This window comes from Sceloporus occidentalis, unplaced genomic scaffold (genome assembly GCF_023333645.1).
Source record: "Sceloporus occidentalis isolate IW3139 unplaced genomic scaffold, rSceOcc1.0.p SCAF_154, whole genome shotgun sequence".
Lineage (NCBI taxonomy): Eukaryota > Metazoa > Chordata > Lepidosauria > Squamata > Phrynosomatidae > Sceloporus > Sceloporus occidentalis.
Window position 1 is genome coordinate 2062919 of NW_028317134.1, and position 16104 is coordinate 2079022.

Here is a 16104-nt window from a genome sequence, read left to right on the forward strand (position 1 = left end):
TTACACTAAGTCACTTTTAAATTCTCAACTTGCTAAGGAGTGTGGCTGAGCATCATGAGAATTGTTGTCCATGGCACCTTTACTTTCATAGGTTGTTTTTTCCCGCCAGTGCTTGCATTGCTTGCCCTGAAATGTTAAGTATGACTTAACCCACTTAAATAATTGATGATACAAACCAAAGCTGTCTCTGGACACGATAAATATATCAGCAGCACTTGTTAAACTTACACCACTTGCGAACATTTGAGGGCTATATATAACAAACAATTCTCTTAAAAATGTGCAGTCACCATAGCAACCAATGGAATACTCTAACATAATTGTTCACCAGAATTGCTCTTCCTATATAAATGCATTATTTTGCATTTTCCATTGGAATCACTAAATGTCGCTCCTTGGAATAACAATATGAACGTCGATGAATACAAGCAATGAATGAGCAAAAAGTAGGAAACATATAAAATTAACTTTGCTTTTCAAATAAATATAAAGTTTAATTGAATAATTTTATCTATATTACGTTTTATATGTATTTGCCTTAGCTATGATACACTTATTGATTAAATACAATCTTCCCCACTGAAAGTGTTATGGATCCCCCCAAAGCCAGTCCGCTGCCACTCAGGGCCCCATATCCTGGATTGCGATAACGCTACAGAACGTATTGTAGTCCCAGCTCTGGAACTGGACACAGAGCCACCATTTTGTTTTTACAATGCTTCTCGTTATCCTTGCAAATATTCATTCCTTACCATAGTGCTAGAGAGCTCCAAGCGTTATGAAGGGCAGGCAACAGACACATGAGTAAAGCAGCAGGGGTTATAGTAATTCACATATGTAGAGAATGTCTGGCCTTCTGGAATTGTTTTGTTTTTCTATAGAAAACTCGGCTTTAATAAGGGTTTCATTCACACAGGCACAAAGACTGTTCGCTTTGGTTGGGGGATGACGCATCTGTGAAACGTGAACACCATATATAATTATGTATATATATATATATTTGTTATATTCATTTCTTAGGTGTTAGAATTGTCAGGTAGCACTGGATTTTTTCTGCTGTTAGCATGGTCCCACAATCAGTATTTTTAGGGCACTGAATTCACAGCGTGCAGCCCATCAAATAGGGCTGTCGGGGGGGGGGGAAATATCTGTTCCTTTGGTGAGGTATCCTCAGTCAGCGTAGATGATAAATCCAGAGAATGTACTGTATTTATTGTTGTTTCCTCCATGAGCCTTCCCGCCATCTAACTTTATATACACCTCATCTCCAGGCTCTAAGTGTAGAACAACACTGTTGCTGGCGTAGTCATAATTTTGGTCTGCATCCTGAGCAATCGCACTTGCGCGGACCTGAGTAAGACAAGAAAAAGCATGAATCATTCACTCGCCTCCAACATGAGGTTTCACAGACAAGCTTTGGCTCTCCGATCAATGCCATAGCATGAATAAAAGATTGAACAGCCTATACAAGGCCCAGAACTCATCACGCTCAGGTGTTTTCCATAGCTCTGTACTGTTAGGGACTGATATAAATTAAAAAGCACGTTAGCATGTATAAATAGAAACTATACAGGATGCTATAGAAATATTCCATTATCCAAGTGCCAGTTTTCAAGTGAAAATTGTGTCCCTAGGACCTGAAAAAAAGCCATTACTATTGGTCAAAAGAATTCCAAATACGAATTTTCACGTCATTGTTACACAAAAACGTCATTGTTAAGTGCAAAAGGGCAGTGCCTTGCTGGTTTTGTTTGGCATTTTATATATTATATTTTAGACAGAGGGTTATTAGATATGCACTTAAATGCCCACTCCAGCCCTATTTTGGTGTATTCTGCATGGACTCAAAAACATTTTCCTGCATACAACTCAGAAAATGACTTCTGTCTCATTTACCTCTTCCGTCTGCCTTTACTGGAGGCATTCACATACACATTTGGCACCCGGGGTGGATCCTATATTTGGTACCCTGCCCCCCACTTTAAAAAAACATCCACACTCACACAACAACTCAAACTGTCACTCTTGCTCTCTCACACTTACACTCTCACACTCAATGTCTCCCTGTCTTCTCCGCCAACTACTCCCGTGTCCTTGTCTCCTTTCCCACAGCTCATCTTCTTCTCTTGCCTCTTCTTGTTCTGTCTTATTTCTTCGCCCAATTCTCCCCTGTATTACCTCCTTTTACTATGCCTTCCAGATGGCTCCCTCATGCACACCCACTCCCCAATTGGAGCAATGGGGGAGAGACTGTCCACGTGGTGTGTGCAATGGCTCCGCCCTTTTGGGGAAGTACTCCACAGTACTTTGTGGAAGAGGCGTGGTCAACAGAGCTAATACTGGGGAGATGGGGACGAAGAAAGAAGACAGAAGAAGAAGCAAATAGTCTTTTTAGGCCAATACACCACACACCTAGCCTAAAAGGATAGTGCAAACAAAACTTAAAAGTGCTTGGAGTGGTCTAAGGTACTTGCGCTTACCAACAGTGTCACCTGTGTAACCCACACACTAGACTTATTGTACCCAGCACCCCGGCTTAGACCTGGTCTGGGGACTCCAATCGACCTCAGGGTTTCAAACTAACAGCCTTAAGTCCAGGAGACTCACATGTACTCATTTGATCTCACCCAAAAGATAAATGATCTTAGCTATGCCTCTAACACATGCAGATATGGTGTTCCAGCTATAATATTAAGTGGAAATTCCTCAGAGCTCATAATAAAGGCTCACCAAAATAAGATGAACTGTCTAACCTCACTTTAACTTACCTCCAACTCAGAGGTTGGTTTATAAACAGTCCCTCTTACACATTACGCACAATTACAAACTAATATGAGATTTCTAAATGCATTTTTCTTATTTCCTGCGACTAACGCTGTCTGTAGTGGTTATATTTATTCTTACATTAGGAATAAAGGGCTGTGTTCAAATAGTCCACGTTTATATGAGAAAATTCTGTTCTGCATGCAAAGCATTTGATCGTTTGAAAATCAAATGTTTCCTCCGTAAAGCTATTTTCTTCCTTTAGTAAGGCGCAAAGTTTGCCTTTTATTGTGTCAATTTTCTATTGTTACGCAGATTGAAAATAAGCTGTTCATATCAACTAAATGTGTTTTCATTTAATAAAAATTTGGCTTCTGCTATGATTATTAGAAGACATCTGGTGATTAACTGCTGTAAAATTGGCAAGAAATGAGTTTGTGTGTTTTTCTGTTGGTACAGGGGAGCTGGAACCAGTAATATACCGTGATTTAATATCATTTGTAAATGAGTTATATAACGTGTTTTAGGATCATATATCACTCCGTGCTCTTCCTGTCTACTTTGTAGATGTTGCAGTAAAAGTGTGATCTTCTTGCATTTGGCACAGAAATCATTTGTGTTTATGGTAAACAATAGAATGACCCAGTCTTAATTATCCAGTCTGACCATGTGACTAATTATGGTCTATGGAGGTACGGACTTTATTAGCATTGCCATAAAGCAAACACACAACAATGGCAGCAGAATGAAACATAAATAGATAAACCAGGTTTTTGACATTTATACTCCAGGGCAACAATATTTTTTCCTTGGGACAATCTGTATTACCACAAACCACAATACTCATATTACATACCTGCCAACACCCCTCAGTATAAAGTGTTAGTCACTCAATATTTAAATGATAAAGGTACTTTAAAAGCAGTATGTAACACCTGTTGTTGTAATATTAAATAGACAACAACAAAACACAACTTCCCTGTAGAACATATGCACAATATATAGGTTTGCACTTGCAGGGCTCCTCTTCTCTTTCCGTACCAGTATTTATTATTAAATATTTGATTCACTGTTAGAGTCTTGTAATATAATTATGAAATCTGGTTCTCTATAAATAACATTGTAGATGTGTAACCCTTTCAACAGTGCATAGCAGTACATGTGTTCACACAGCAAACAAATGAATTTGGGATTAAAATGCAAACATTTAAATGTTTAGCACTTGATAATCACAGATTTACTGTCCATCACCCCCTTAAATGTCCCCACCAGTCCCCCGCCATGCACTCATACACTTTAATATGCATTCTCTTTTGGTGAAGCTGTAGGGAATATTATACAATCCCTTTAATCGCAAACCCAGTCACCATTGGGGAATCCATTGGGTACAGAACACCAACGCCTGTGTAATGTGGGCATTATTGCCTCTTTCAGTTATAATACATGAAATACATTTCAAATGTCAATAGAGGGACAATGTATTTGGTGAGGTCGGGAGAGCAAGGATCCAAGGCTTTACCAAGACTTTTCCAGCGACTGTTGATAGTAAGTTGTGTACCATTAAAAAAAAAATTGTGTTTTATTGACACAATTTAATTTAAAACTTCTGTAAATTAGCCACTATCCCTTTAAATTAAAAACGGGAGCCCTCCATGCCTTCTATTTCTGTTGAAGTCTGTCGATGTCTGCATAACCTTGTTGTTCAGCTCTGCTGAATTTGTTGGTAGTATATAAATAAATAATGATAATGAAATCTGAAGTTCAATTGGAAACTATTAAGCAAGAATAAATTTAAAGCAAGAAATTGATGTTGAAGTTTAATGGAGTATACGAGTTCGTGAATTATTCAATTCTCTAGCATTCTATGGCATTTTTAAATAATATCTTCCAGGATTTTATCCTGCGCCAGCGTGGGCTGCTGCTGATCTGCTGGTGACGGTCCACGAATGCTATGCTGCAACTGGCTTCATTTTTCGTCGTGCTGTGTAGGGTTCTTCCTCCCCAGGACAAAGTAAGGAAAATTACCAAACTTCCCTGTATATAAGGGCTAAACTGGCTAGTCAAACTAGATAGTTAAACCGGTGGAATGACCCCCAAAAATCTCCCAAATTAAGTATGGTGAGCTCGCAGGGTAGGTTAGTGGGATTGATCCATCATAGTGAGGTTATTTAATTGAAAAGATCAACTCACAGAAATAAATATTAGTGACGTTTTTCTTTCTATGCGTGTAAATGCCACTGTCCACTTTATATATGTCTATAAAACCGTCCCGCATTAGTTAAGAATAAAGCTTGATTAATATATATATATAAATGTAATATATGTATTTAATATTAATTATTTGCCTTTAATACCTACACACTCACAATAACATAGACACAACGGATAAAATGCCCTAAAATTGGCTGTAATCTAATCATACTAATTGCAGACATTGCCACTCAACCTCTGACACAGGTTTTGTAAAACTTGACCTTTTGATGATGTAGTTTCTTATTTATTTTTTTGAAAGACTCGCTGGGAATCAACCTTACTTTTCATATGTTGTCTAACTGATGTATAACCGAGTATCTAATCCCTTTACACATGCCTATATTACTTGAAGAACCTCAGCTTCAGAGTGTTTCACGGTGGCCACGTTAATTTTACCGCTCCCTGGGCTGGTAAGAAGATATCAGAGGAGAACCAGCCCATGAACCCTACATAACCGTCCTGTGAAGCCTGTGACTGTTGGGAGGTATGGTTTACACATCCAACATACTGCAGGACAGCACTTCATATGTCCTGGTCAGCATACCTGGGAACGTAACCAAGGCAGGCTACCTGGAGCTCTCCCTCTTCTAGGTGAGTGGCGTCATGAGGGAGTGATGCTATCTGCACATAGGGACAGGCTTTGCTCAAACAGTCTTAAGTAAATGAGTAGGAGTCGGGATGGTGACACGCCACTCAACTGCACGGAGACAGAAAAAAGTGACCCGGAGACCAAGAAGCAACCCTTCACTTGGAGACTCCAGGTCAAACCTAGAGAGTTCCCAGGTATGCTGGTCAGCGTCATGGGAAATGTATGCGTGTCCTGGAAATATAACGTGATCACCTTGTTATATTTACACGTTAAGTCATTTTCTAGGATGTAGAACCACCGATTCAAATAGAGGATTTGGATTACCATATTTTGACTGTTTCAGAAGTTGGCAACACAACATCGATAATAATTTGGTTTTGTTCCAAGATTTAGTTCATATTGGTTATTTTTTATTATTTATTTTTTAATTAATTGAGGTCCCATCTCATTCAGTAAAAATCAATAGATTTGTGATATTTTAAAATACAGGTATTTACTACTTTCTACTGAAAAAAAAGTAAGATAAAAGTAAGTAAGCAGATAAATATAAATTTCACAGATTAGAAAATCTACAGATTATAAAAAGCATTTTATATATATTATGTGATGCACTTAATATGATCGTGTTCAAGGCGGCTCTTCATGTATATATATATATATATATATATATATATATGTATATATGTATATACAGTATATATATATATATATATCTACCCATCTGTATAGTAGGTTACGCACTTTAACTTCCTTTTCACTGCATTTGGACGATCATGAGCCCTCATTAAGTCATCTCTCCTGTTTCATTAAATCACTGTCCCGTTTGGTGGCAGCTTGTTGGTTCGGCAGCCTTTGTAAGAGTGAAGAGAAGTGGATATAACATCAGGGTAGGAAATTAATTGCTGCTTCTGACACCTTTTGACTCTGACCTCAGCCTTCCAGACATAAAACATTTCTTTTACTTTCAAAGCAAATATCAACACAATTACACTACCTGGAAGAAGAAAAAAAAAAGCATCCTTCATGCTCTATTTGTAGAGTAGTAATAAAGTATTTCTGTGCATTATATGACAGATCATAGGCAGTCTTTAGTAGTTTTGTCTCATCCTCTATAATAATAGCACACCTTCCAAGTGTCCTTCTTCAGGAGGGGCAGTCCCTCTTTTGGATTGAAATCCCTCGGTCCTTGCTTTCCTTCCCTGGTTCCCTTCTAGAAAACTAACACACAGTAATGTGTTTCAAATGTGTTTACATATTAAATGTAATATAGTTAGAAGGTTGGAATATGGTCATCATGCAGAATACTCACAAAATGAAATACATGAAAAATGAACATCTGATAGGGCGACCGGCTCCCTGCTATGCCCTGGACCTGCCACCTCAGGCTAAGTTGCCCTAGGCCTGGACCTGCCACCTCAGGCTAAGTTGCCCTAGGCCTGTGCTACTGCAACCACTACCCCAATAAAAGCAATGATGAGCTGTGGTTCAGACTGGCTATTAAAAGTCCCTGAATGCTTCACCAAAGAAGAATGCAGATAAAGTACTTTGTAAGTACTTTAATATCCCTTTTCTTAAAAATTAAACAAATAAAAGACATACCTTAGGTAGAAGCTAGAGTTACCCACCTCCTCTTCTGGGATCTGACAATCCATGCTACTGATTGGTTGCTTGTAGCATCCAATCATTGGCAGGAAAGTGATCACCGTTAGACTCCTCCCCACACGGCATTCGCCTAGCCAGCACTGGAACTGTATATCACACGCATGGAATACAACTGGTGTGGGCAAAGAGGCAAATGCGTAGTGGGAACCCCCTCCCCCCCTGCATTTACAAGGGGCACACCACAGAAATGTAAAGGGACCGCTCGCCTATCTTATGCTTTAAAGTACATATGGTGGCTGGAGTGCCCCTGAAAACGTATAGGTTGCAAAAGTTGGTAAAAATGTAGAATGCTACTATTACTCTTGGCATACAGCAAAGAAACACAAAGATGGTGGCCAAATGGGCTTTATCTGTAACCAGAATACCCTTTGCTATGGTACTAGTAACAACTTCACTGCCCATTCAACATCAGGGCAGCTTTACAATCCACTTTAAGGGACTTTTACAAAAAATTGCAGGCTTGCCGGCCATCTCCTCTCCACCAGGGATCCGGCTCTTATTTGATTGTGAGCTGTTGTGCGGATGAAGAGCTTGGTGTTCTTGTGTTAATGTAGCAGTGTTACGATGAGCTGCTTGCCACTACACAACTCAGATAAGCCTAAATGCTTCCGCACTTGACTCTTACCTTCCCAACATTAAACTTTAAAGAGACACTCCAGCCTTTCTATTCGATTTAAGTGATAGCTGTGTGGTCCCTTATCATGTTAGTGGTGTGTCTCTTGCAAAGGCATCTGCAGAATCCCACTGAACGCAATATACTAGCACCATTCAACTTGGCAAACGCTATGGGTGAAGGGGACTATTCCTGTGTATGCGTGGAAAGGGCTCCCATTGATTTCAAAGGCAGTGCTTTCCTGCCAATTACTGGCTGCTTTAAACAGCCAATCTGAGAATGCCAATGGAGAAGGAAGGCAGCTGTGAAGCTGCAGTTTCTGTCTTAGGTCAGTGATCTTGTTTTCTTTAATTATTTTTGAAGAACGCGCTTCAATACTCACAGTAATTTAATATGCACATTAGTGGGGCTGTCAGGGACATTCTACTCTCCCATTAAAAATGAAAGCTGGGCTCTAATCCCCAATAACACACGGGTATTTGAGAAGTAATCCCAGTCTTGCAAAGAAATGACCGGTCAAAATGACTGTTACTGATGGATCCGCTCGTGAAAACGACACTTATGGGGTTGTGATTACAGTATTAGAACCTGTGCCTGGAAGCTATACTTCTAATGATAAGTACAACCGTCTCCGAGATGGATTTATGTTTTTTTTATGAATGCATAAACCCTTTTCATATACTTTGTATCTATTACATACATTTTATGCACGGTGCACAGAAAAATGAGCAAAGTAATTGCTCTTTTTCGGCGTATCATGCATCAAATGCCTTTTAAATTAAATAACTGAACCTTACACAATAGAATTGTAATACTCTGCTATGGTTTGATGGTAACATTTTTTAATTAATATTGTAGCTTTATAAAGTGAACTTGTAACTATATTTTTTGCTGAATCTTTTACAATCGCATACGATTTAAAGGGGAAACTCACAACTTTTTTTTATTACTAGTGTCAGAAAAAAATACTCTTAATCTTCCTTAAACAGTTGTACTTGTTGCATATTATAATGTGTTCGGGCAGCTGCATATTAGCCATGTGTATGTGTTATGTGTTCTCGCTCTGTTATCTTAGCCCAGTCTCCCAGACAAACACCCTGACTCCTTATCATCCTGCCAGAGGTAAACGATAGAATGACCCAGTCTTAATCACAAAGATGGATGCTCTGACCGGTATGGAGGAACGGACTTCATTAGCAGCGCCATAAAGAATCAGCTCAATGTGGTATTTAAGCAGGGAAAGTCACCCCAAAATATCACACGACTGACAACAATGACCCCCTCCAGCCTGTGGATAAAGGAAGTTTTTGACGATGGCGGCCTACATTACTGTGTACGATGCTGGGTTTTACGCTCAAGGAGAATTCATTTTTTTCATGAGACTTCCCCCTTTAAAGGGGAATTAAACTTTTCTTTTCAGTTAAGCAAACCATGTTGGCCTCACATTAACTGCTTTCTGACATGTGTTGATGTCATGGGTTCCCTAGATGAGACCCATCACTAGTCTGAAATGGCTTGGCCCACATGATTTGGGCCACTGCGTGATTTTGGGCCAGTTCTTGTGCAGTTAGCATGGATTCATAGCAGCTCACAAAAGCAGGACCCTCTTTTCCTTCAGTGCCAATATGTTTTAACGTGTCTTAATGTTAATGTTATTTTCAATTGTCAAATATTTTCACTGTCCCCTATTGTAACAGCGCTACAGAATCTGCTGGCGCTATGGAAATAGATGTAAGAGACGCGTTTCTGCCTTTATAATTCACTAAAACCTGTCCCTACCCTTATTTATAAACCTATACCGACTTTTCTGCAGACGTACGTAGAAGTGATAATAACAATATCGGTATCATTATAGACTAAACAAGTTCTGAACGGTAATTGGACAGGACAAGGGTTTGAAAGGTTTCTTGGGACGACCTCCCCTTATTTATTGGCAAGGTCACCTATATGACTTTCCCAAAAAATGTATTTATTTAGTGCCATCGGGTTAATTAAAAAAAAAATTAATATATGTCAAAGAAATAAATATTAGTGACGTTTTTCTTTCTATGCGTGTAAATGCCACTGTCCACTTCATATATGTCTATAAAACCGTCCCGCATTAGTTAAGAATAAAGCTTGATTAATATATATATATATAAATGTAATAAATGTATTTAATATTAATTATTTGCCTTTAATACCTACACACTCACAATAACCTAGACACAACGGATAAAATGCCCTAAAATTGGCTGTAATCTAATCATACTAATTGCAGACATTGCCACTCAACCTCTGACACAGGCTTTGTAACACTTGACCTTTTGATGATGTAGTTTCTTATTTATTTTTTTGAAAGACTCGCTGGGAGGTTATATATCAAATCTCCCACAAGAAAAACACTATTCTGAGAAATAACTAAGTAAAATATCTGAAAAAAACATCATTTCAAACCAGAAATAAGAGCAGAGCAGTGTTTGTAAATATGTATTCCCACGCAAATTATATGATTTATCTTAAATGAAACGAAGTACATTGCAACTGCCTATTTTGGCTAAATTACTTTATGGGTTTATGTCTTACTTGAATTATAATCGCTGGAATATTGTATAAGAGGTCATTGCAATTTCCAAAAAAACCCCAAAAAAATAAAATAAAAAGAAATTGGTCCGCTAAAACTTATTAAGGCATGTCTGAAACATTCTGCTTCATACATAAGCAAGATATATGCTATTAATGGAAGCAACCCATTTAATGGCATGAGAATATTGGTATCCGGAGCTCCTTTCACTTGTAATACAATTATTATTTGGAGATTGAATTTGTGGAATTGCTGTTCAGCTGGAGTTCAAATGTGTCTAACCACGAGTTCACATAAATATTCATACAACTTCTTCGCCAACTTCCCCAAATGATTCTGTCTTATTCCTAAACCTTAACTTTTCTGACAATACAACAAGAACTGTAAAACTGTAGAACTGTATTATATATATATATATATATATATAAATATAATGGTGTTATATTTTATATATTATATATATATATTTATATACACCGTATATATAATGGTGTTATATTTTATATATTATATTTTATATATATAATGGTGTTATATTTTTATATATATATGTATATATATATATAATTGTGTTATATTTTATATATATATATATATATACAGGGCCGGCCCTACAATGGAGCCGACTGGGGCAATTGCCCCAGGCGGCACTTCAGAAGGGGCGGCACTTTGCTTACCCGCTCGGCGCCCCTCTCTCTCTCCTCTGCGGCGAGTTTCCCTGTTCGGTCTCTGTGCCGGCTTGTAATGCAGAGCGCCGGAAGTGACGTGAATTTCCGGCGCTCAGCATTACAAGCCGGCACCGTGGCAGCACAGGGAGACTAGCCGCAGGACTGTTTAAGGGTAAGTACCGGTGGGGGGGGGGTAGATAATGCCGCCCCCCCCTGGCGTCGGCGGGGGGCGGCATTTTAAACTTCGCCCCCGGCGGCGTTAAGTCTTCGGCCGGCCCTGTATATATATATATATATATATATATATATAATGGTGTTATATTTTATATATATATATATATATATATATATATATATATATTGACAAAATCACATTTATCACCATAATTACACCTATTGGCATAGAGTTTAAAAATAATTAAGTAAAATTTTCACTTTTACCAAATCGATCATTAGAATACCAGTACTGAACATTTATTGTCGCATCGTATTATGACTCCGGAACATAATTTGGTCAAAGAAGAATATATATGCATATTGTGTAATAGATGTTTAAAACATAAGAATCAAAATATTCTACATTTTTGTTAACTGATCTAGAAATAGCTGTACAGCACATCGGAATATGAATCAATAAATAATAGTAAATAGCAATATATCTGCTCCTTCCTATCAGGTAACCGATTCTGTTCTACAGATGCGCTTTAAGCATGAGTAACCACATTACAAAACCAATTGTGCGTCAAGGTGAGCATGCGTGATACGATGTGACAGGCCCGAGCTAAACAATAAAAACGCGGCCCCAAGAATACACTATAATATATAAAAATGTACACTTTTTTTATAATTTTATACCTATCCCTTCATCTCAGCTGAATATAAATATATGCCGCGTGAACACTGCATTTTAAAACTATGAGCACTAGAAATATGTAGCATGTGTTTTTTTTTTACATTTTTTTTTTTTACAGATTTTTTTATATATAAAATAATATCGCACAAGTAAATTTGTAATAAAAAAATTCGAAAAGAAGGTGTGAATGGGAAATCTGCGTTCTAGAAGGTGGTCTGTAAGAAGCCTATTAAGAAACGTGTTATGTCAATAGAACAAAGAATGCGCCGGGGTGTTTGTCTAGAGCTTGATGCGGTTAATCTGATGTTGTTTAGAGCGTTGGGAGAGCAATCATTTTTTCCAGAAGCAAGTCACTGTGACGTGACCCTTAGAGTGTTTCAATTAACCTGCTCCTCATTATCAGAATTCTCAATTGTCTTCAATCCCCAGCCTGGTCTCTCGAGAAGAATACGAGAATCGCAGAGTCCCAGGACATAAATAAAGGGGCCGGCGAGATTGGCTCATTGTTATCCCCGTTATTAAGTGATCCGTTGGCTCTATCGCAAATATTTGACACTTCCCGTAATGAGCATGGATAGCCTTAGCCTCTGATCTGCAGTGTAATGTATGGCATAACATGACCATGCAACAAATATCAACACATTGTACCAGGCACGAGAAGACAACTGTGACATGCCAAGTCCTGTTAATTTGCAACTCTCATGAATCACAGGCAGAATAAAGATAATGTGACCCATAGCTCACCAACATATGTTATAGTTATAGTCTATGCCTCCAAAAGCCTTCTCACAACAGATTAAAACATATAATATATATATATATAAAGCATATAATATATATATAAAGCATACTATATATATATATATATATATATATATATATATATATATATATATATATATATATATATAATGGTCTGCTGGGTAGAAAAAATGTATGTTAAAAATATGCTTATATAATATTAGATATAATATAATCAGTAAATCAATATAATAAGATTGCAGTATCTCCATAATAGATGCACTTTAATTGCATTTTAGGATTGCAGGTATAATGTACCACGTTTATTCTGGCCGTGGTAGCGTTTTGGTCATTGATATTATTGCAATTTAGTAAATCACCCGTCTTAATTCTCAGGGGCGTGCAAAAAAGTGGGAAATAGTGCAGCCATTTAACAACGCTGACTTAATGACGCTTCTAATTGGATATCACCATTATTCATTACATATGGAGCGTGTGTAAACGCGTAAATACCATTAACCAGCTGTGCATGGGTGCTCCCACGAAGCTGTCCTATTCAATATTACAGAATCTCTGCCACGTTTTTAATTGATTGGTTAATTCAAATGAATTCATTTCAAAATTTCTAAATTAAATACATTAAAAGTTTTGATTTTATTGAATACTTAATTTTTTTTTAACAGTACAATTATTTCTAAATAGCAATCTAATAATATTTCTGTTCATTCTACTAAAGTCCCTGACCAATTTTCTATATGGTTTCTCTAGTACAATTCGGTATTAAAAATGCAATTTTTCAACATGTTTTAACATGAAAAAAAACCATAACAAATACAAATCAGGCATTTGATTTAATTTGGAAAAAAAATAATTATCTAAGAATAAATGGGGTCCTGATTCTGAAAAACACTTAAAAAAACATGTACAAAGTATATGAATTAATGTAGTTATAAAGTATAGGAATGCCAGCAATATCATTCTTTAATTTAGCTTTTAAATAGTCTTTAAACACCAAGAGTGTGTGAAGCATATTGCATTGCAATTATTTGCTAAGCTTTTTGGTACTAATTAAACTTTAAATTGACTCTCACTACTGTAATAATAATCCACCTCTCAGAAGAAAAATTGGGTTTTTTTCCACCCCAAGGTGCCAAGAGGTGCTTATAAATGGGCAAGCGAAATTCTAAAACAAATCAATCTAAACGTGGAAGTGTTTACTGAAAGCAAGGTTACCTCTAAGACTTCCACTGATTACTTTCCAAAAATTAATTTCCACGTGAAGAGTAATTTATTAAGTGTCATTTACCCCCACTCATCAGAGATTTATCAGATTACTAAAATCAGGGTAACCTTCACTAACCTCCTGCAACCCCCTGTACTCACCCCTGTCTGCCAGGCGTCCATTTCTATATAAACCCTTTTGGATGATGGGGTTGGAAGTCATTTTGAGAAGAAAAGGAAGGGTTTTGACATCCAAGACTGTAATGAGGCAGGTAACATTCCCAGTACTAATAAGCAAACTGTTATGGGCCCTTAAGCATTATAAGGTGCGATGCCATGTTGGGGGTGTTTTATTGTAAGTTTAATAAATGGTCTGAGTCTCTATCATCTTCTACAAATTATAACTGAAATCCAATTTAATGCCAGCAGATAATCTGATCATAAGTGAACATAACCTTCTAGAAATGATGAACCTCATTTAGAATCCACCAGTGAAGCTCTCCAGCCCCTGCTTCCAGTCCAATATGATGGAAGGTCCTTTGCCCCCCCCCCCCCTCTATTATTTCTCTTTTTATTATCTTCATGCTTTAGGGAAATTAAATGTGCTCGGTGTTATTAGCCTGCTACTTTATGGGGATATTCTTTTTATTACTCGGGGTTCTTACCTCTGTCACTGTTTCTATCAATATGATAACTTGCTAAGTGATGGAACCTGTTCAGATTTCAAGAATTGATCAGAATCATTTGGATTGTTTCTAAGAATTTTAGGGAAGCTAAAGTCTAAGAAGAAGGGGCTCTAACAAAAATCAAGCATATCACACAGGTGTCAGGAAGCTGCCATGAGCAGAAGATCCACTGAGCTGGATGCTGATTGAGATGAAAGGGAGAGATCTCTTCTCTCCATGCATAACAGGTGCCAAACTAGCAAACTGTCTCATTCTGTCTGCAGGTGTCCTAGAGGTTAGTAGCAATTTCTGTATGAGATCAGTTTAATGGGTTGCAGATCAGAATTATGCTCTGTGAGTTACTGACCCATTACTTCCCAGTACCTTTTATTGGACCAGCATAGAAAAAGATTTAGAATCACACAAGCTTCCCTGGCCTCAGAGGTCTATTTTTCATTTTTAATCTGAAGAGACCTCAGAGGTCTTGAAAGCTTGTGCGACTTTCACTGTCGGGCTGATTTAATGTATCCATCAGAGTTCTGGATCTACTTCCCACAATAGAGCGAGTGGCAGCATCCAGTGACTCTGAGATCGTGTTATTTGTGGAGTAGACCGGGCTGTCTCTGATCCGGCTCCCGGAACGCATTGCCCCAGCCAGGGGTGCTCAGCCCCCCAACAGCCTTACCTGGTTGTTCTTGCAGAGATCTGCCCACATGCTGGTGCCATCCCCCCCTCTCATCAGCACATGGTAGGTGAAGAAGTAAATGCCCGGGATGGAGCAGGTGAACTTGCCGGTGGTCGGGTCGTAGTGGTTGCCCAAGTTGGTGACCACATCGTCGAACTTGAGCAGCTCGTAGCCCTCGTGCTGGCGCTTGAGCCCGGCATAGAAGGCTATCTTGGGCACCGTGCTGTAGGTGGCAGCGCTGATGGCTCCAGCCGCGTTCAGTCCGGGAGCCCCAGGTGGACCCGGAAGTCCAAGCCTGCCCGGCTCGCCTTTCTCCCCCGGAGGTCCAATTGGCCCGGGTGGTCCCGGTTCTCCTGGAGGTCCCCTGGGACCTGCCTTCCCCGGGCGCCCCGGTTCCCCCTTCGGTCCCTGGATGAAGGTGGGCAGAGACTGCAGCAGGCTGTGCTCCCGCACCGTCTCCGCCGTGGCGGTGCTCGGGGGTTTGGTCCCATACGGGTCGCAGACCATGCGGCAGGTGCCCAGCATCTCGTAGTGAGCCGAGGTCCCGGCTGAGTTCACAAGCACCGGGATGAGGATGACCAGCAGCAGCACCATGACCACCCCCAGGGCTCCGGCGGCCACCAGCCTCTTCCTGGCCACCAGCCGGCTCAGAGCTGGCCGTTCCTCTTGCCTGCTTTTCGACGAAATCTTGAAGCCTTTCCGAGAACCACCAAGAAACAGAAAAATGAGCCGAGAAGCGGAGCCGGTCTCGCGATCAGGAGCTCCCCGTCCCCGGTGCTGAGATCTCCGGTGCTCAGCGACCTCCGCGGGGCTGCAACTCAAAGAAAA

The 16104-nt window shown here is 39.1% G+C and overlaps 1 protein-coding gene across 1 annotated transcript; it reads right to left on the reverse strand.

Annotated features, from left to right (window-relative positions):
• Nucleotides 1-1170: 1170 nt before the first annotated feature.
• LOC149280572 (complement C1q-like protein 3) lies at nucleotides 1171-15891 on the reverse strand. Its single transcript, XM_089500391.1, has 2 exons — nucleotides 15277-15891; nucleotides 1171-1350 (listed from the first exon to the last, which is right to left on the reverse strand). The coding sequence occupies exons 1-2, from the start codon at nucleotides 15868-15870 to the stop codon at nucleotides 1171-1173; spliced, it is 774 nt and encodes a 257-aa protein (XP_089356517.1). The 5' UTR covers nucleotides 15871-15891.
• Nucleotides 15892-16104: the final 213 nt, after the last annotated feature.

Excerpts from the sequence above, each read along its gene's own strand:
- LOC149280572 (XM_089500391.1), bottom strand. The coding sequence starts at position 15,870 with ATGGTGCTGCTGCTGGTCATCCTCATCCCGGTGCTTGTGAACTCAGCC. Across the intron at positions 1,351-15,276 it reads ATCTCTGCAAGAACAACCAG|GTCCGCGCAAGTGCGATTGC; the intron begins GTAAGGCTGTTG and ends TGTCTTACTCAG.